We start from the raw sequence: 15,550 nt of genomic DNA, 5'->3' as shown, positions 1-15,550 counted from the left end.
TGAAGTCCTAATTCATTTTTCCATCTTTCCCCTAATTCTGGGGGAAGGGATGAATAAATCAGAGAATATTGATCACCTGCGGTAGCACCGTACATGGTCGCAGTTCTCCTCAAAAACTCAGTGAACCCCTCTGGGTCCTCTTTGCAGGAGGGACATTGGGCCATGATCAAACATAGCTCATGGGGTTTAAAAGCCTGCCACACCTCAATGAATGGGTCGTCATTATCACCAGCGTGGGGGTTAATAACACTCCTAATGGGATAATTTGCGGGGTGGAGATGGCGGCGGAAAAGTTTCCTCCTCCTTAGGTTGGAGTGATAAACCAAGAAAAGCCTGATTAACAGAGGTGAAGGGTTGTTCCATATTAACGGCTTGCGTATGTGACCGAGTGCGTGTTGCTACAGGGGATGCGTTAGCAGGAGTTTCATTGGCAGTGGGACCATAAGGGGGAGTCTGGACTTGGGACGGTGGAATTGTAGAATCGGTGTGTGCAGGATGAGGGTGGGGTCCAGGGGTTAAATCCTCCTCCTCTTCCGTATCGCCTGAATAGGGAAACATCGGCATGCCAGAGCAACTGGGAGGATCTTCCTTTCGTTTAATCTGCTGGGCTAGCCCTCTCTGCCTATTGGTTGGAGATTTTTTATTTTCGCCTTGTTATTTATGCTTTCTATCCCAAAGTTCACATTCCAATTTTAAAGTCTCCCACTTTTTTGCTTTACCATCCACACAATCATCAATCCCTTTTCTACGGGCGTCATCTCTCCAACTCATTAATAGTGATTGTTCGTGGCGCTTCTCTGCCAAATAGTTTTCTCAGCAGAAATGCAATTATCGTAGTTCCAAGTGCCCCCTAGTGGCCAAATATCGTTACCCAATTTATTGTTCGGCGCTGCAGATAAATTACGTTTTTGAGAAGGGTTTTTAGAACACATGAAAAATAGAGGGGAATTGCCACATATGTTTGACCAAATTTTTACCTTAAATTTCTAAACCTTTGTCTGTAGGCTTCAGACACTAATTCATATGCACCTAAGGTGGATTTTTTCACCTCCTCATACGTCCCAGATACCTCCTCCGGTAGTGATGCAAAGCCTTCACTAGCTCTACCTACCAGCTTTGTTTGAATCAGTAATACCCACATGTCCTGTGGCCATTTCATTTGTTTAGCTACCTTCTCGTCAAACCTTGGCAATGCTTGGACATATTTAAATAGATTCCCACCAAGCCTTTGACTTTGACGCTCTTTCTCCCTATCCTCATCACTATCATCCAACTATCGTTTCCCTTTACATCTGCTAATTTTAACTGACTGTCATGTTTCATGGCCATTTTCTGAAGTTCAAACTCTCTCTCTTTATCTTTTTCCCTGATCTGTATCTCCCTTTCTTTTTCTTTTTGTTCTGCTAGGGCTAGTCTTTTCTCCGTTCTTCTCTCTCCTTTTCTTTTTCCTCTCTCTCTTTCTTTTTCCGCTCTCTCTCTTTCGTATTCCATCTGCTTTAATTCTTTCTCATGTTCAAGTTGCTTAATCTGCAACTGGATCTTTGCTATTTCTAATGAGTCAGACTGTATCTCAGGCAACTTTAAATGCTGAGCCAACGCCATAATTACCTCATCTTTTTGGATTTTGTCCAGTAATGTTAACTGCAATGCTTGCCAAATCTAACAGTCTGCTTTTAGTCTCTGTCCATAAGGTACTGCGTGTTACCGTCTCCACCCCCAAAAACATCTGAGCCTCTGAAAGAGCCATTGTCCACAACACACTCCCCACAGAAACTAAAATACCACACCTGAAAAGCAACCGCAATAGACTCACCCCTCACTGTCTTTAAGTTCACTAAGTCAATCCAATAGATAGACTTTTATCCCGGATGAGCCCCCAATTGATATGGGTCCAGGTTTACAGAACCCCAACGTGTTTCATGGAGTTCAACCGACCCTCAACTTTTAATAGATTGTGGTGTGGGAAGCACACGGCGTACTCTCCAGGTGTGATACAGCAATTATGGACAAATGTTTTTTTTTAAAAAACAATGTTTATTCTATGAACTCAAGAAAACCTTTTATAAACAAACATTGAATATCTTAACACCCATTACTTCAAAGATAACCCCAAAGGACTACAACACTAAATAATCCTTCAAACTGTTCCTTTAAACATCCAAAGGACTTCACCTTCAAAAACAGACATGAGGTTACATTCAATATATTTATAGTCTTTGGATTTGCAGACATCCACAGACCAGCTCTGTGTTTTCTTCCTGCAGCTCTCAGCTAAACACAGACATTCCCAGCTTTCTCCTCAAACTGAAACTAAAACCCAGAACTAACCTCAAAATGGCTGAACTGAGCTCAGCTCCATCCACTCTCTGACATCACTATTTTCTGAAAGGTACATTGCTTAACATCCATTTCTTAAAGGTACTCTCACATGACACATCGCATCGATCACCCCCTGGACATGGCGCATTTTGGTGACGGCAGCGAACACCGCTGCCCGGGCAGCCTGGTGGGCTCGGTCCATATTTTTTTTTTACATTTGGAATACCCAATTCATTTTTGCCAATTAAGGGGCAATTTATCGTGGCCAATCCACATACCCTGCACATCTTTGGGTTGTGGGGCCGAAACCCACCCACGGGGAGAATGTGCAAACTCCACATGGACAGTGACCCAGAGCCGGGATCGAACCTGGGATCTCAGCATCGTGAGGCAGCAGTGCTAACCACTGTGCCACCGTGCTGCCCTGGGCTCGGTCCACATTGAAGTGGATGTATTGTGCCGACTGGGCATATAGGGCCTCCATGACGGCACGGATGCACATGTGCACCGAGCTCCGACGGGTCCCCACTCGATGCCTGGAAGGACCCCGTGGCGTAAAAGTTCAGGGTGACCACCACCTTGATGGCCACCGGGCGAGGGTGTCCTTCCTGATTCCCCCGCGGAGTCAGGTACGCCATGATCTGGCAGATATTTCACACTGTCCCCCTGCACAACCGGAGTGTTCGATGGCATACCTGGTCCGGCCTCCTTCGCATCTCCTCCTCAGCCTCTTGGGTGGTCAGCACTCCATCCTCACCGACTGCCCCATGTTCTTCTGGGGCAGGCTGCGACAGCTTCCTCCTCCTTGAGCAGCTCCAGTTCGTACACGGTAGTCAAACCCCCAGGGCTGCAGCGATGAGGAGGAAGGCCACCATTGCTGGTTGTATTCCAATAGCCATTATCTGCAATGGGTGAAAGGCTGACATGCTAGCATGGTACGTACCCCCATCCCAACCAGGTCCAACAGGCTATTTGGTGTCCCCGGTTGGCACTGTGGACTCTGCCCTTGCATGTAGCCCCATCCCCGCACACCTGGCGCTATTGGTGCCTGCTCCCCTGGGGGCCTCTGACCCTGGCGCCCGTCCCTGCTGGCAGCGGAACCGTTGGTTAGTGCAGCACTTGCCAGCGGCACGCTCCGTGGCCCCCGTACAGCGGCCCCTTGTTGGGGGTACTGTGAACGAGCCATGTGATGCCGCGACGGTGGGTGGAGGCCGGTTATGGGGGTAGTATGGCGGAGGGTAGGGTGCAGGGGGTGGATGGGTAGAGGGTGGGGGCTGGGGTGCAGGGGTGGTGAGGTGGGGGTACCCATACAGCTGGTGGCACTCTGCAGACCAGGGGCCACAGTGGGTGGTCTGTGGGGTGTGCAGCAAGATGGCTGCCTTGCAGGCCCCAGCAATGGCGGTCTGTGACTGGACACCGCCCCAGTCCCTTGGCAGGGACCCCCACACCCACACCGAGCCCGGCCATCCCAGCCAGTGTCGGGTCCGGCTGCTCACAGTCACGCCTCTCGGTGTCCTCCCTCCTCTCTCTCCCTCATCAGCCACGACGCCTGTTTCGCAATTTTTAAAAGCACACGTGAACTGCGGCGTCCGAAATTACCCCCAGTTGAGGCGGGGAATCGCAAAGGGCCTGGAAAATACCAGGCCAGGCCCGTAAATGATATGCAAATGGTGTTTACTGTACGTGCGGAGTAGAACGCATTGACACCGCTGTCGACGCACCAGAGAATTTCGGTTTGTTGTGAACCTGGCGCTCGCCACGACTTCAGCATCAAAACCGATTCTCCGCCCAATCGCCTTTCCCGATTTCAGCATGAGGGAGAATCCTGCCCCAGATCCCTGCCATGTGACTTCAATCCATGACTTTAAGCCACACCATTGCAAGTGAGATGTAATGTTGTGACTTCAGCTTGTCCGAGTCCATGATACCTGTAATGAAGTCAAATTAAGTAATAATGTGAGCCACATTAATGACAAAATCGTAACAGCTGGCAAAACACCCTCACCAAATCTAATTATTGAGGAACAGTTAGAATTCGGGATTAGATGGACCCAGCGCGAGGAATCAAAGGCTAACACGCCTCGTGTTCACAGATTACTTCATTCGGAAATGCACCTAACTGGGAATAAATAATTGATCGCAATTGCAACATCTCGTGGGTCAGGGAGCCGGGAAATTGGGACCTAAAATACAACAACAGGGATTGGAGGCGGCTTCCCGGCTATAAAGCGGGCTGGTGTTTGGGGGAGTTATTATCCTGATTCAGTAGTCAGGATGGGACGTTGGTTGGGTTATTGTTCGCTCTGCCTCCTGGCCGGCTCGTTACTCTCAGCCCAGCTGCCACTCCTCGGGAATGATGTTTGTGTCCCAGAGCCAGGCTGGAGATTTGAGTGCGGTCACTCCGGGGTCAGCAGTACCGAGTGCAGCCGCCAGGGCTGCTGCTTTGATCCGCAGAGCTCCAGTCCCCATCCCTGTTTCTACGATCTGAGAAAGAGCCCAGGTAACAAACCCTGTCCCCAGTCTAGGGAGCAGACTAGTGATGAGAAAATCCAACTTGGCAAATCAGGAACTAATCCAGGGATTTGTTGCTGTCTCTGTGTAATGGCGCAGGGTGGGAATGAGTATTTGACATCTGAAGCTTCAAGTCTTGAATGCCTTCACTGACATATATCCACTCTGAGCATATTGGCTGGCTGGCTGCTTTAGCCCTGTACTGACTTATTGTTCAGGCCTATCTCTGGTCTAAAACACTTGATGGTTTGGGTGCCATGACTTCCAAGGTGGTTGGCTACCCTATTGGCTTGTGGGGCTGGAGAGGAGGTTTGGTGGCACAGTGGTTTGCACTGCTGCCTCACTGTCAGTCACCCAGGTTTGATCCTGACCTTGGGTGACTGGAGCTTACATGTTTGCTCTGGGTGGATGGTCTATGCTAAATTATCATAGAACTTAGTGCAGAAAGAGGCCATTTGGTCCATTGCGTTTGCACCGGCTCTTGGCAAGAGCACCCTATCCCCATAACCCAGTAGCCCCACCCAAGGGCAATTTTGGACACTTTCAGGGCAATTTATCATGGCCAATCCACCTAACCTGCACATCTTGGACTTGTCCTTTGGTGTCTAGGGGTTGTGGGCCTCAACATTTGTCTGTCTTCAGCATAATGGAGATGTGCTTCCTTCAGAGTTTGAACATGTCTGATATCCAGACAAGATTGAGCAGCTGGATTATATTTTGCAGTGTGCACAGCTGATGGTCAGTTCCTCATCGTGATCTCCAGGAACCTGACCCGTCCTGCCCTCAACCTGTCATCTCTGTATGTGAAGGATGGACAAGAGGCCGAGTGCAAGCCTAAAGTAACCACTGCTGAATTTGTGATTTTCCACTTTCCAATTACCTCTTGTGGCTCCAGCAAGCGGGTGAGTATTGAAGGGTCAAAGCATTTTCCCAGTGAAGGAGTCTGCTTCTTATTAAAACAGCCTCTTCATTGCAGGAGGAAGATGGATCCTTGGTATATGAAACTAATGTCTTGGGAAAGAGGATGATTCAGACTGGGAAACTGGGTTCAATAACCCGGGACAGCACCTTCAGGTAGGGGGATGGTGGGAGATGTTTGTATTGGGAGGGGACGTGTTACTAAATGAAGCTCCACCTACTTCTGTCTCTCTGCAGCCTTCATGTCCAGTGCAAGTACACAGGGAGTCAAGAGACTGGCTTACAGATCAATGTCACCGTTTACACTGTTTCTCCTCCACCTCCTGCTTCTGAAGATGGGATTCTGGAACTGGAATTGCGAATAGCAAAAGGTAGAGCTGGCCTGGGTAATGGTTTATGGAAGCAGTGGGGATGTATCCATACGGGGAGTGACTGGTTCTTGTGTCTGCCTCTCAGGTGGTGACTACAGATCCTGGTATGTGGATAGTGACTACCCCATTCAGAGAATCCTTCAGGAACCAGTGTTTGTGGAGGTTCGTGTCCTGGATCGCACTGACCCAATGATTGTCCTGAGGTTGCATGACTGCTGGGCAACTCCTGTTCATGCCCCAGACCATGGAGTGCAATGGAGTTTATTGGTGGATGGGTAAGTCTGAATGGGAAGGCTAATGGTTTTTAGACACCGAAGCAATATGATGAGACTGATTCCTGTATCTTGCCAATCTCCATGCTGCAGGAGGCATAAACCAAGGGGAAGGAGTGAAAACTCTACACCAATAATGTAGCAACTGAACCCAGTCTCTTGGCCACAAGAACTTGGCCAAATGTTAAACAAACCTGTGCAATCTGTTCCCTAGACGAGAAGCTCTAATTTTGGGCAGATGGGAAACGTGCAGTCTATTCTAATTGTTCTGTAAGTTGGCAAATGAGCACTCTGAGTTTATCTCCAGTGATTCTAGGGTGCTTTCAATAGTCAAACGGAGTACACCCATTTGATAAATGGCGTTTTGGTTAGTCAGACACATGTCTGCATGGGTTTCCTCCCCAAGATGTGCAGACTAGGAGGCTTTCCCATTCTAAATTGTCCTTGGGTGTCCAAACATGTGTAAGTTGGGATATTGTGGACTTTGGTCGAATGCTCTTGGGAGTTGGTGCAGATTTGATGTGCTGAATGCTTCCATGGTGACAGGTGTCCCTATGAGGGTGATGATTATCTGACTCTTCTACACCCAGTGGATGTGTCTTCTGGCCTGAAGTTCCCAACACATCACAAGCGGTTTGAAGTGAAGACCTTTGTTTTCTTGGATGGAGAGTTGAAGCAACCTCTCTCTGGACAGGTAACCAAACTGAAGAATAACTCCAGCAGAGATTCTCTTACTGACATTAACAAACTTGGTTGCTCTCGCTAAAACAACTTTCTTTTTCTCTTCAGGTTTACCTGCACTGCAGTGCTGAAGTCTGTTCACCCTCTAGCCAGGATGACTGTGTATCCAAATGTGGTCCAATTGAGTTCTTTGGCCCAAGTGAGTTCTTGTGCTTCATCAAAGCAAAAGACCCCTTGTTAAAGGGCTTCTGAGATGAACAGCTCCTTCTATAAATGGGTACTCTGCTCTCTCGGCCTGTCACATCCCTCTATCATTGTGAACATTGACCTGGTCTGCATCTAGCAATGCCACTACATGTGGAGTGTCATCAATAAATAGCTGAAATTCTAATTCACATTCCTTGTTGGATAATTAATTTCAGGATATTTTCAGAGAGCTTGGTTGTGGGTCAAGTATTGACCATCTGATGAACTAGACTAGTTTGAATTGGGTCAGAACTGTTTAACCTTCTTCTCTCTTCCCAATAGAGAGACGCAGAAGCATCAGTGACCACAAGGGAACATTAGTGAGTGCTCCTGGTCCCATCTTCCTGGGAGATGATCTCGAGGCAAAGAAACTGCATGAAGCAAATGGTAAGTAGAGCCTCTTCAATAGGTAACTTGCCAACTCTTCTCAAATGTCATGTCCTCAAATATCATGTCTTCTAATCTCCCACTAGGTGCTGCTGAATCTCCTTCCTGGGTTTTGGAAGGAGTATCCATTGGCTTAATGATGCTCTCTCTGTCCCTGCTGGTGATGGCTGCAGTGTTCATGAAGAGACCAAGAGCTGTTGCTTCTCAATGTAGTGAAATTGAACTGTAGACTCTACGAATAAAAAAATTTGACAGACAAATAAGCCTTTGTTTTGTGTGACCATGAAATAGCCACGGTTAATAGGATCAGACCAACTACCTTGGCTAAGGATATAAAATTGCAGTCAAAATTCTTTGGGCCAAAATATATATAAAAGTACTTTGGGCTTTCTTGCATGTTTTATTTGCAGAAATCTTGTTTCGACCCAGAATGCAGGAATGGAAATAACAGTCACAGGTACACATTCCATACATATGATGGACATGATAGGGGGTGACATAGTGTAGCGCTACAGAGATCCTCCACTCCATCCATAAGTGGGTCATTCAGGAGTCTGGTAACAGTGGGGAAGAAGCGACTTTAAATTTGGTCCTTAATGCAAATGCTATTGTCTTGGGGAAAATGTTGATCGATTTTTAATGAACTGGGAGTTGACAATACATGGAGGCTGTGTACCTGTCTGTGTCCCAAATTGACCACAATCCCCATAGTCCTTTGCAGGTGGCCATTTTAAATGGCGCTATTCCATCCCTTTGATCCTGGTGATCAGTCTTGATTCTGTAGTCTACCTTATTAAGCCGGCCACTCCGTTCAGGTCCAACTCAACTGTCCTAGAATTCATTGTACAATTTTACCTAATCTCATCCATTCATTAAATCAATTCACGACTAATGGGCTAATTATATAACTTCAATTCATACTAAACAGTTGGTTGCGAACTAAAACTTTATGCTACGCTTGAGCTGCTGTTTTTACAAAGAATTTATCTACAACACCACACAATCTACAAAACTTAAAAAGCAGCACCACATTCTTCCTCATTCCATTTCATCAGTACAGAGGCAAAGGGTCCATTTAGCAGCAGTTTTTTGGTACATTCTTAATAGCGCTCTATTGGATTCCAAAGAGGGGGGTTCAAACTGTATATAGCGGGCCTGGAGGCTTTTGCTTTCCATTTACGGAGTTTGAATGTGAGGACTGCACTATAGATTACTGCAATCAGGCGAGTGGATTCCATTTTGCAATGCCTTCCCACCAGGTAGGGGTTTCGGTCTCAACAGTTGTGTGGTATTGTGACTGGAGGTGATCTGTGGGGTGGTGGCATTCAGGGCTGGCTTAGGTACTACTATAATTATGTGTATTGCCAAATTACCTTAGTGGGTGGCCTGGGGCAATTGTGTCTGATTCTTATTGTGTTCCCTGCAATTTTATTTAAACATCTAATTTTGGGGCACCCTTTGTTAGTAAGTTCCCACCATTCTCCTCTTTTCTGTTGTGCTAATGTAACATTCTGATTGTGGTCCCGTTGGGCTTTCTGTAAATTGTCTGTTGGTTATTGCTTCCAAATATGCTTTTGTTCTTAGGCACCCATAGGGTGCCACATTGCCCTGCAGCTGGGGGGTGGTTGTAGAAAGTCCTTGGTATCCCAGGTTACTGAGGAAATAGCTGGAGCCTTAACAGATCTTTGCAGCATCCTTGAACATGGGTGAGGTACTGGAGAATTGCTAATGCTGTCCCCTGTTTAAGCAGGGTAGTGGGATAATTCAGGAAATTATAGACCGGTGAGCCTGACATCAGTGGTAGGGAAGCTGCTGGAGAAGATACTGAGGGATAGGATCTATTCCCATTTGGAAGAAAATGGGCTTATCAGTGATAGGCAACATGGTTTTGTGCAGGGAAGGTCATGTCTTGCCAACTTGATAGAATTCTTTTGAGGAAGTGACAAAGTTGATTGAGGGAAGGGCTATAGATGTCATATACATGGACTTCAGTAAGGCATGTGATAAGGTTCCCCATGGTAGGCTGATGAAGAAAGTGAAGTCTCATGGGGTCCTGGGTGTACTAGCTAGATGGATAAAGAACTGGCTGGGCAACAGGAGACTGTAGTAGTGGAAGGGAGTTTCTCAAAATGGAGAACTCTGACCAGTGGTGTTCCACAGGGGTCTGTGCTGGGACCACTTTGTGATTATACATAAATGATCTGAAGGAAGTTATAGGTGGTCTGATTAGCAAGTTTGCAGATGACACTTCAGATTGGTGGAGTAGCAGATCGTGAAGGGGACTGTCAGAGAATACAGCAGAATATAGATAGATTGGAGAGTTGGGCAGAGAAATGGCAGGTGGAGTTCAATCTGGGCAAATGCGAGGTGATGCATTTTGGAAGATCAAATTCAAGAGCGAACTATACGGTAAATGAAAAAGCCCTGGGGAAAATTGATGTACAGAGAGATCTGGTGTTCAGGTCCATTGTACCCTGAAGGAGGCTACACAGGTCAATAGTGGTCAAGAAGGCATACGGCATGCTTTACTTCATCGGAAGGGGTATTGAGTACAAAGTTGGCAGGTCGTGTTACAATTATTAAGACTTTGGTTTGGCAACATTTGGAATACTGCGTGCAGTTCTGGTTGCCACATTACCAAAAGGATGTGGATGCTTTGGAGAAGGTGCAGAGTAGGTTCACCAGGATGTTGTCTGGTATGGAGGGCGCTAGCTATGAAAAGAGGTTGAGTAGATTAGGATTATTTTCATTAGCAAGATGGAGGTTGAGGGGGGGACCTCATTGATGTCTACAAAATCATGAGAGGTCTAGACAAGGTGGATAGCAAGAAGCTTTTTCCCAGAGTGGGGGACTCCATTACTAGGAGTCATGAGTTCAAGGTGAGGAGGGAAAAGTTTAAGGGAGATGTGCGTGGAAAGTTCTTTATGCAGAGGGTGGTGGGTGCCTGGAACGCATTGCTGGCGGAGGTGGTAGAGGCGGGCACGATAGCATCATTTAAGATGTATCTAGTTTCATGCGAGAGTGCCTTTAAGAACTGGATGTTTAAGAAAAAAGGTATTGGCCAGTAGTGATAGGTTTATTATATAAATAGTAGTATTAGGGTATTATCTCAAAGTACCTTTTAAGAAAACAGTGTCATAGAGGTGGGTGGAGCTCACCTCAGTTCAGCCATTTTGCAGTCTGTGTTTTGCAGGTTTTTAGTTTCAGTTTGAAAAGCAGCTTGTTTTGCAGTGAGCTGGAGTTGCTGTGACCTCTGCTATGAAAGACTATCTCTGGATCATTTGGGTGATTTAAAGTAAAGTCTGATGTGATTCTGTTTAAAGGTGTTAAGTCTCTTGGAAGTTTGAAGGAACATTTTAAGGAATTATTTACTGTTGCCATATTTTCTGAGTCATCTTTGAAGTAAGGGGTGTTAAGAGATCCAATGTTTATTTAAGATGTTAAGTTGAGTTCATTGAATAAACAGTGTTTTGTGTTTAAAAACCCACGTGTCCATACTTGTAATCCCACACCTAGGGAAAAAGCCGTGTGCTCGGAAAAGCAACAAATCCATTAAAGAGAGAGGTTGGTTGAACTCCATGATACATTTTGGGGTTCTGAAAAGCCTCGCCCATAACACTAGACCGATACATGAATGAGCAGGGAGCAGTGGGATTCAGATCCTTAGAAAATAGGCAACAGTTTTAGATAGAGGATCTGGATCGCCGCAGGCTTTGAGGGCCGAAGGGCCTGTTCCTGTGCTGTGCTGTAATTGTTCTTTGTTCTTTGTGTTCGGAGTTTGGTAAGTGCGGCAATTATCCATACGAAGACCATGTGTGCTGGATATGTTACTCTTTCTAGCTTTAGTCTATTTGCTCTGTTTAGGTCACCTTTGCTCATGAGTCGCCAGGTATCTTTATGATACTGCCACGTGGTTCAGGTTATGATAAATAACACAGCACATCGCTTAGTAAGGATTAAAACAACTGTCATTTATTATATACAACAAGCAATATTAATACCCTAATACTACTATTTGTATAATAAACCTATCACTGCTGGCCAATACTTAACTTAGGAAGAGCCCACCAGGTCAGGGAAACGAATGGCTTGTCCAATCAAATCTGGCCCGCGGGATTCAAAAGGCTGCTACAGGTCGGTGGCTAGGTGTCTCTACCGGATAGCGATCATTGGATTCAAACTTATGATACACGGTGGCTGGTCTTGCGAAGGTCTCGAGCAGGCGAAGATGAGAGAGAGCGATCTGAACTTGGACCTTCACTTTTATAGGGCCCAGGGGCTTTCCGCCTCCCGGGGCGGCCCTTGACCCTGAGTCCCAAGTGATTGGATTCTGTCCCCAGTCTCTGGGGTCGATGTGTCCAATGGTGAGGCGATTCCTTGATCGGGGGGTGGTCGCTCGCCTGTCTTTGTTTCGGCCACTGCAGGCGCCGACAGGTCTGGCCCAGTATTCAATTGCTAATATGTTGCAATTGTTCCCGGGGATAGCTGATTTAACTGTGGATGTCTGAGTAGATTAGGTGTAAACAGTCCTGAATGCAACTGCGGATACCTGGGTTGATGGGCTGTTGATAGCCCTGAGTATCGATCTGGGCTACGTTCCCAGAGCTGAATGTGCAAACCTGTCTGCAGCTGCCTGCTTGTGTCTTTTTGGCTGCTTTTCCCAGCAGTCTTTCGGGTTAGACATTTTAAACTGGGTTTTGGCCAGATTAATCGGAACGCAGCCATTTTACATGGCTACAGTTCATCCTGCGGTGTCTGGTTTCCGTGTAATCCTAGGGAATCAACCTTGAAATTGACTGAGGAGAGCCTCCCGGATTTGACTAGTATCATGTCAGTGGATAGAATCATGTCAGTATCGTTGGTTAATATCTGTGTGTTAGACTCTCTCTTAGTTCCAATTTCCCTTTATGATTGTCACCATGTGTGACTCCCCCATTTTTTTTTTTTTTTTTTTTTTTTAATTTAAAAATTTTGAAGTACTAATCCCAAGTGTCTCAATTCAAATGTTCCAGTGTCTCACAGCTTGTGTGGTTGATGTGATGAGTGGGCAGATGCTTTCTTTGACCATTCTCCATCTTTACTAACAACCATGGGAAGTTGAGGCTTTGCTTAACCAGCAGAATTTCAGGGCGGCCAGTTTTATAGAGTTTCATCCCAAGGGCTCAGAGGTAGGAGCAGTGATCAGCAACCATTGTGTTTTTATGTGTAGGTAGCATTTGGAGGTGACCCGAAGGGGTCTGAAGGAATAGTGGAGGAAACAAGGGTTTAGGTTTGGAGCGGAAAGTAAGATTCAAGACCTGCCCAAAGCAGCAAAATGTGTAGTAAACCATTCCAGCGAGCATGATGAGAAACGTGGGGTGCGTGTGGGCCGCTGCGGGACAAGAATGCGTGGGGCGGGGATTAGTGCCGTTACTCCACTACCCGAGCGTGATTGACCGGATAATTTTGGTGCTTTCCTGTATGGCAGGGATCAGTGCCGTGACTCCCTACCTGGGTGACCAGGATTAACAGGAAGAATTTGTAGTGGGTAGACCGCGTCTGATGTTTCAATCACAAGAGTAGCTACGACTGTATAACTGAGTGTCGGGCCGACATAGATTAAAACCATTTTTTAGAGAGAAGAGGAGGTTAAAAACAAGAAGACGGGCAGGCTCCATCAGAAATTTGGACACCTCAATTCTAGGTAGTGTCCGTTTCTCATCATCTGGACATCTTAGATATTTGCCTGCATCAGTTCCATGAAATCATTTCCCAGAAGGGGCTCATTGCTTAAATCATCACCTTCTCCTGGTTGCCAGACTCATGTCTACAGATTTTGAGCATTAGCCGCATAGGCCTGTGGATGGTACGATTCGTCATGTCTTACCAACCTGTAGGAATTGTCACGGTGCCAAAAAGGAGTATCGGGGTTGTGGTGTGATGGAGGGTAGTCGGGAACTGGTGTACTGGAAGTGGAAGCAACGTTGCTGGGAGTGGGTGTAGGCAGAGTCGTTGGGCGGGGACGGTCGTACAAGGGGTCGAACAAATCCAAGGCGTCGTTCCGGGGGCTAGGGTGGCGGAGAGATTGCGCCAGTTGCTAGGGATGGTAGTCAAATCCAGGAGGCTATCATCAGAGCCAATTTCGAGGTTGATACCGGTGATTATGGACTGAGTCGAGGGGAGAGTGTTGTCTGGAGGAGGAGAGGGGGGGCGGGGGAGGAGAGGCGGGGCGGGGTTGGAGAGGGGGGCGGGGCGGGGTTGGAGTGGGGGGCGGGCTGAATCGTTAGTGGACAGAGCGTCATCCTCTCCCATTACCAAGTCTAAATGGTGGGCGTGGCTACGTCATGATCCGTAGAGTTTGAGTTGATCGATGTGGAACCAACCAGTCTTACTGTTGGGGTATGCTATCTTGTACACCGAGAGGCTTACTTTGTCAGAGATGGAGTAGGGGCCTGCGAATTTAGAAGCTAGGAAGGAGCTGGGGTTGTACAACGAGATCATAACTTGCTGGCCGACTGTATACTCTATGGGGTAAACCTTTTTGTCAAAGCTGGCTTTACTCTGCTTTTTCCTCGCGCTTAGTCGGACAGCAGCAGCTAGTTGTGCCGCTTTAATGTTATGTGACCTGTTGCACTGCTTTTTCGTGGGTGAGCGCGGTTACTGCGGAATTTGCCAAATCGAGCCCTAATAAATATTCAATGCCTTTCACGGGTATCCCTGTCATAAGGGTTTGGGGGGGTGAAACCTGTGGAACTGGAAACTGTGTTCCTGATAATCATGAGAGCGAAGGGTAGTACCGTGTCCCAAGTGGAATTGTTCTGTTGTACCGTTTTCCCAATGGTCGTTTTTAAAGTGCGGTTCATGCGCTTTACTATGCCGCTGGACTGGGGGTGGTAGGCTCTGTGGAATTTCCGTCGGCGGATACAAAACCTCGAGATTCCCATAGGGGAAAGAATTTGGTTAAACTGTTGCAAACACACAGCTTGTATATGTCTGCAGGTGTTGGAAAGGAGTCTGGGTAATCCATTCCATAAGCTATGGCTGTGAGTTCGGCTGCCTGCGAACCCAAGTGGCCGGGTAATTTTAAAGATACCTCTTCTAGTGGGCGTCCCTGTGAGTCCTCCATGTAAATCCCGCATCCTGTGATTCTTACTCCATCCTCAACAGTGGAGGAGCCATCTACATAGATCTTTACTGTGTCCCCTGTGTCTTGGGAACCTTGTGTCTCATCATTTACACGTGGTTGTAGCGATTTGGGAACCAAGGGTCCTGTGTGGGGTGTGTGGCTGCAATTATCTGGCATTTGTGTGGGGTCCCTGCCTATTGTAATTGTTTGCTCGGAACGTGTGGGTCTTGGTGCGTTTCACAGAAATATCCCTGCCTTGTAATAAGTGTCCAGCGAGCTGCTCTGATCTGGCTAACTTAACCATCCTTTAGTTTGCCATCGAACAACAGTTGGGTGGGGGTGTGCTCGGTTAATATCGGGACTGGGTTGAGGCCTGTAATGTAGGCCAAGTACTGGACTGTCCAGAAGACTGCAAGCAAGTCTCGTTCACAGGCAGAAAATCCTTGTTCTACGGGGTCTAAAACTGTAGAGGCTTAGGCTACCGGTCCTAGTCTGTCATGGCGTTCCTGTAGGATCTCTGCTGATAGAGTTCGGTCGGTGGTTGCTACCTCTATGGCATAGGGCAAGTCGGGGTCGGGGACTTGTGAAGCAGAAGCTTTACCTTGTCCGTGTTTTAAATCGTCTATGGCGTCTGGGTGCTGGGGAAGCCAATTCCATGGGGTGTTTGTTTTCAGAAGCTCGTGAGCGGGGCGGCCTTGGTGGCAAAACTATCAATATAATTTCTGCAATGTCCCACTAAA

General features: G+C 47.1%; 1 protein-coding gene across 1 annotated transcript; it reads left to right on the top strand.

The window, feature by feature from the left end:
- The first annotated feature begins 4,593 nt into the window (after window positions 1-4,593).
- On the top strand, window positions 4,594-7,934 carry LOC140394739 (zona pellucida sperm-binding protein 4-like). Its single transcript, XM_072481957.1, has 9 exons — window positions 4,594-4,819; window positions 5,554-5,732; window positions 5,807-5,904; window positions 5,986-6,119; window positions 6,205-6,394; window positions 6,938-7,085; window positions 7,181-7,271; window positions 7,601-7,705; window positions 7,792-7,934. Exons 1-9 carry the CDS (start codon window positions 4,594-4,596, stop codon window positions 7,932-7,934), a joined length of 1,314 nt encoding a protein of 437 aa, XP_072338058.1.
- The last annotated feature ends 7,616 nt before the right edge of the window (window positions 7,935-15,550 follow it).

Source organism: Scyliorhinus torazame, chromosome 18, assembly GCF_047496885.1.
Source record: "Scyliorhinus torazame isolate Kashiwa2021f chromosome 18, sScyTor2.1, whole genome shotgun sequence".
Taxonomy (NCBI): domain Eukaryota; kingdom Metazoa; phylum Chordata; class Chondrichthyes; order Carcharhiniformes; family Scyliorhinidae; genus Scyliorhinus; species Scyliorhinus torazame.
This window is presented reverse-complemented; position numbering and strand designations above follow the sequence as displayed.

Coding starts and splice junctions, on each gene's coding strand:
- LOC140394739 (XM_072481957.1), top strand. CDS start 4,594: ATGGGACGTTGGTTGGGTTATTGTTCGCTCTGCCTCCTGGCCGGCTCG. Junction 5,733..5,806: donor CTTGTGGCTCCAGCAAGCGG/GTGAGTATTGAA, acceptor TCTTCATTGCAG/GAGGAAGATGGATCCTTGGT. Junction 7,706..7,791: donor GAAACTGCATGAAGCAAATG/GTAAGTAGAGCC, acceptor ATCTCCCACTAG/GTGCTGCTGAATCTCCTTCC.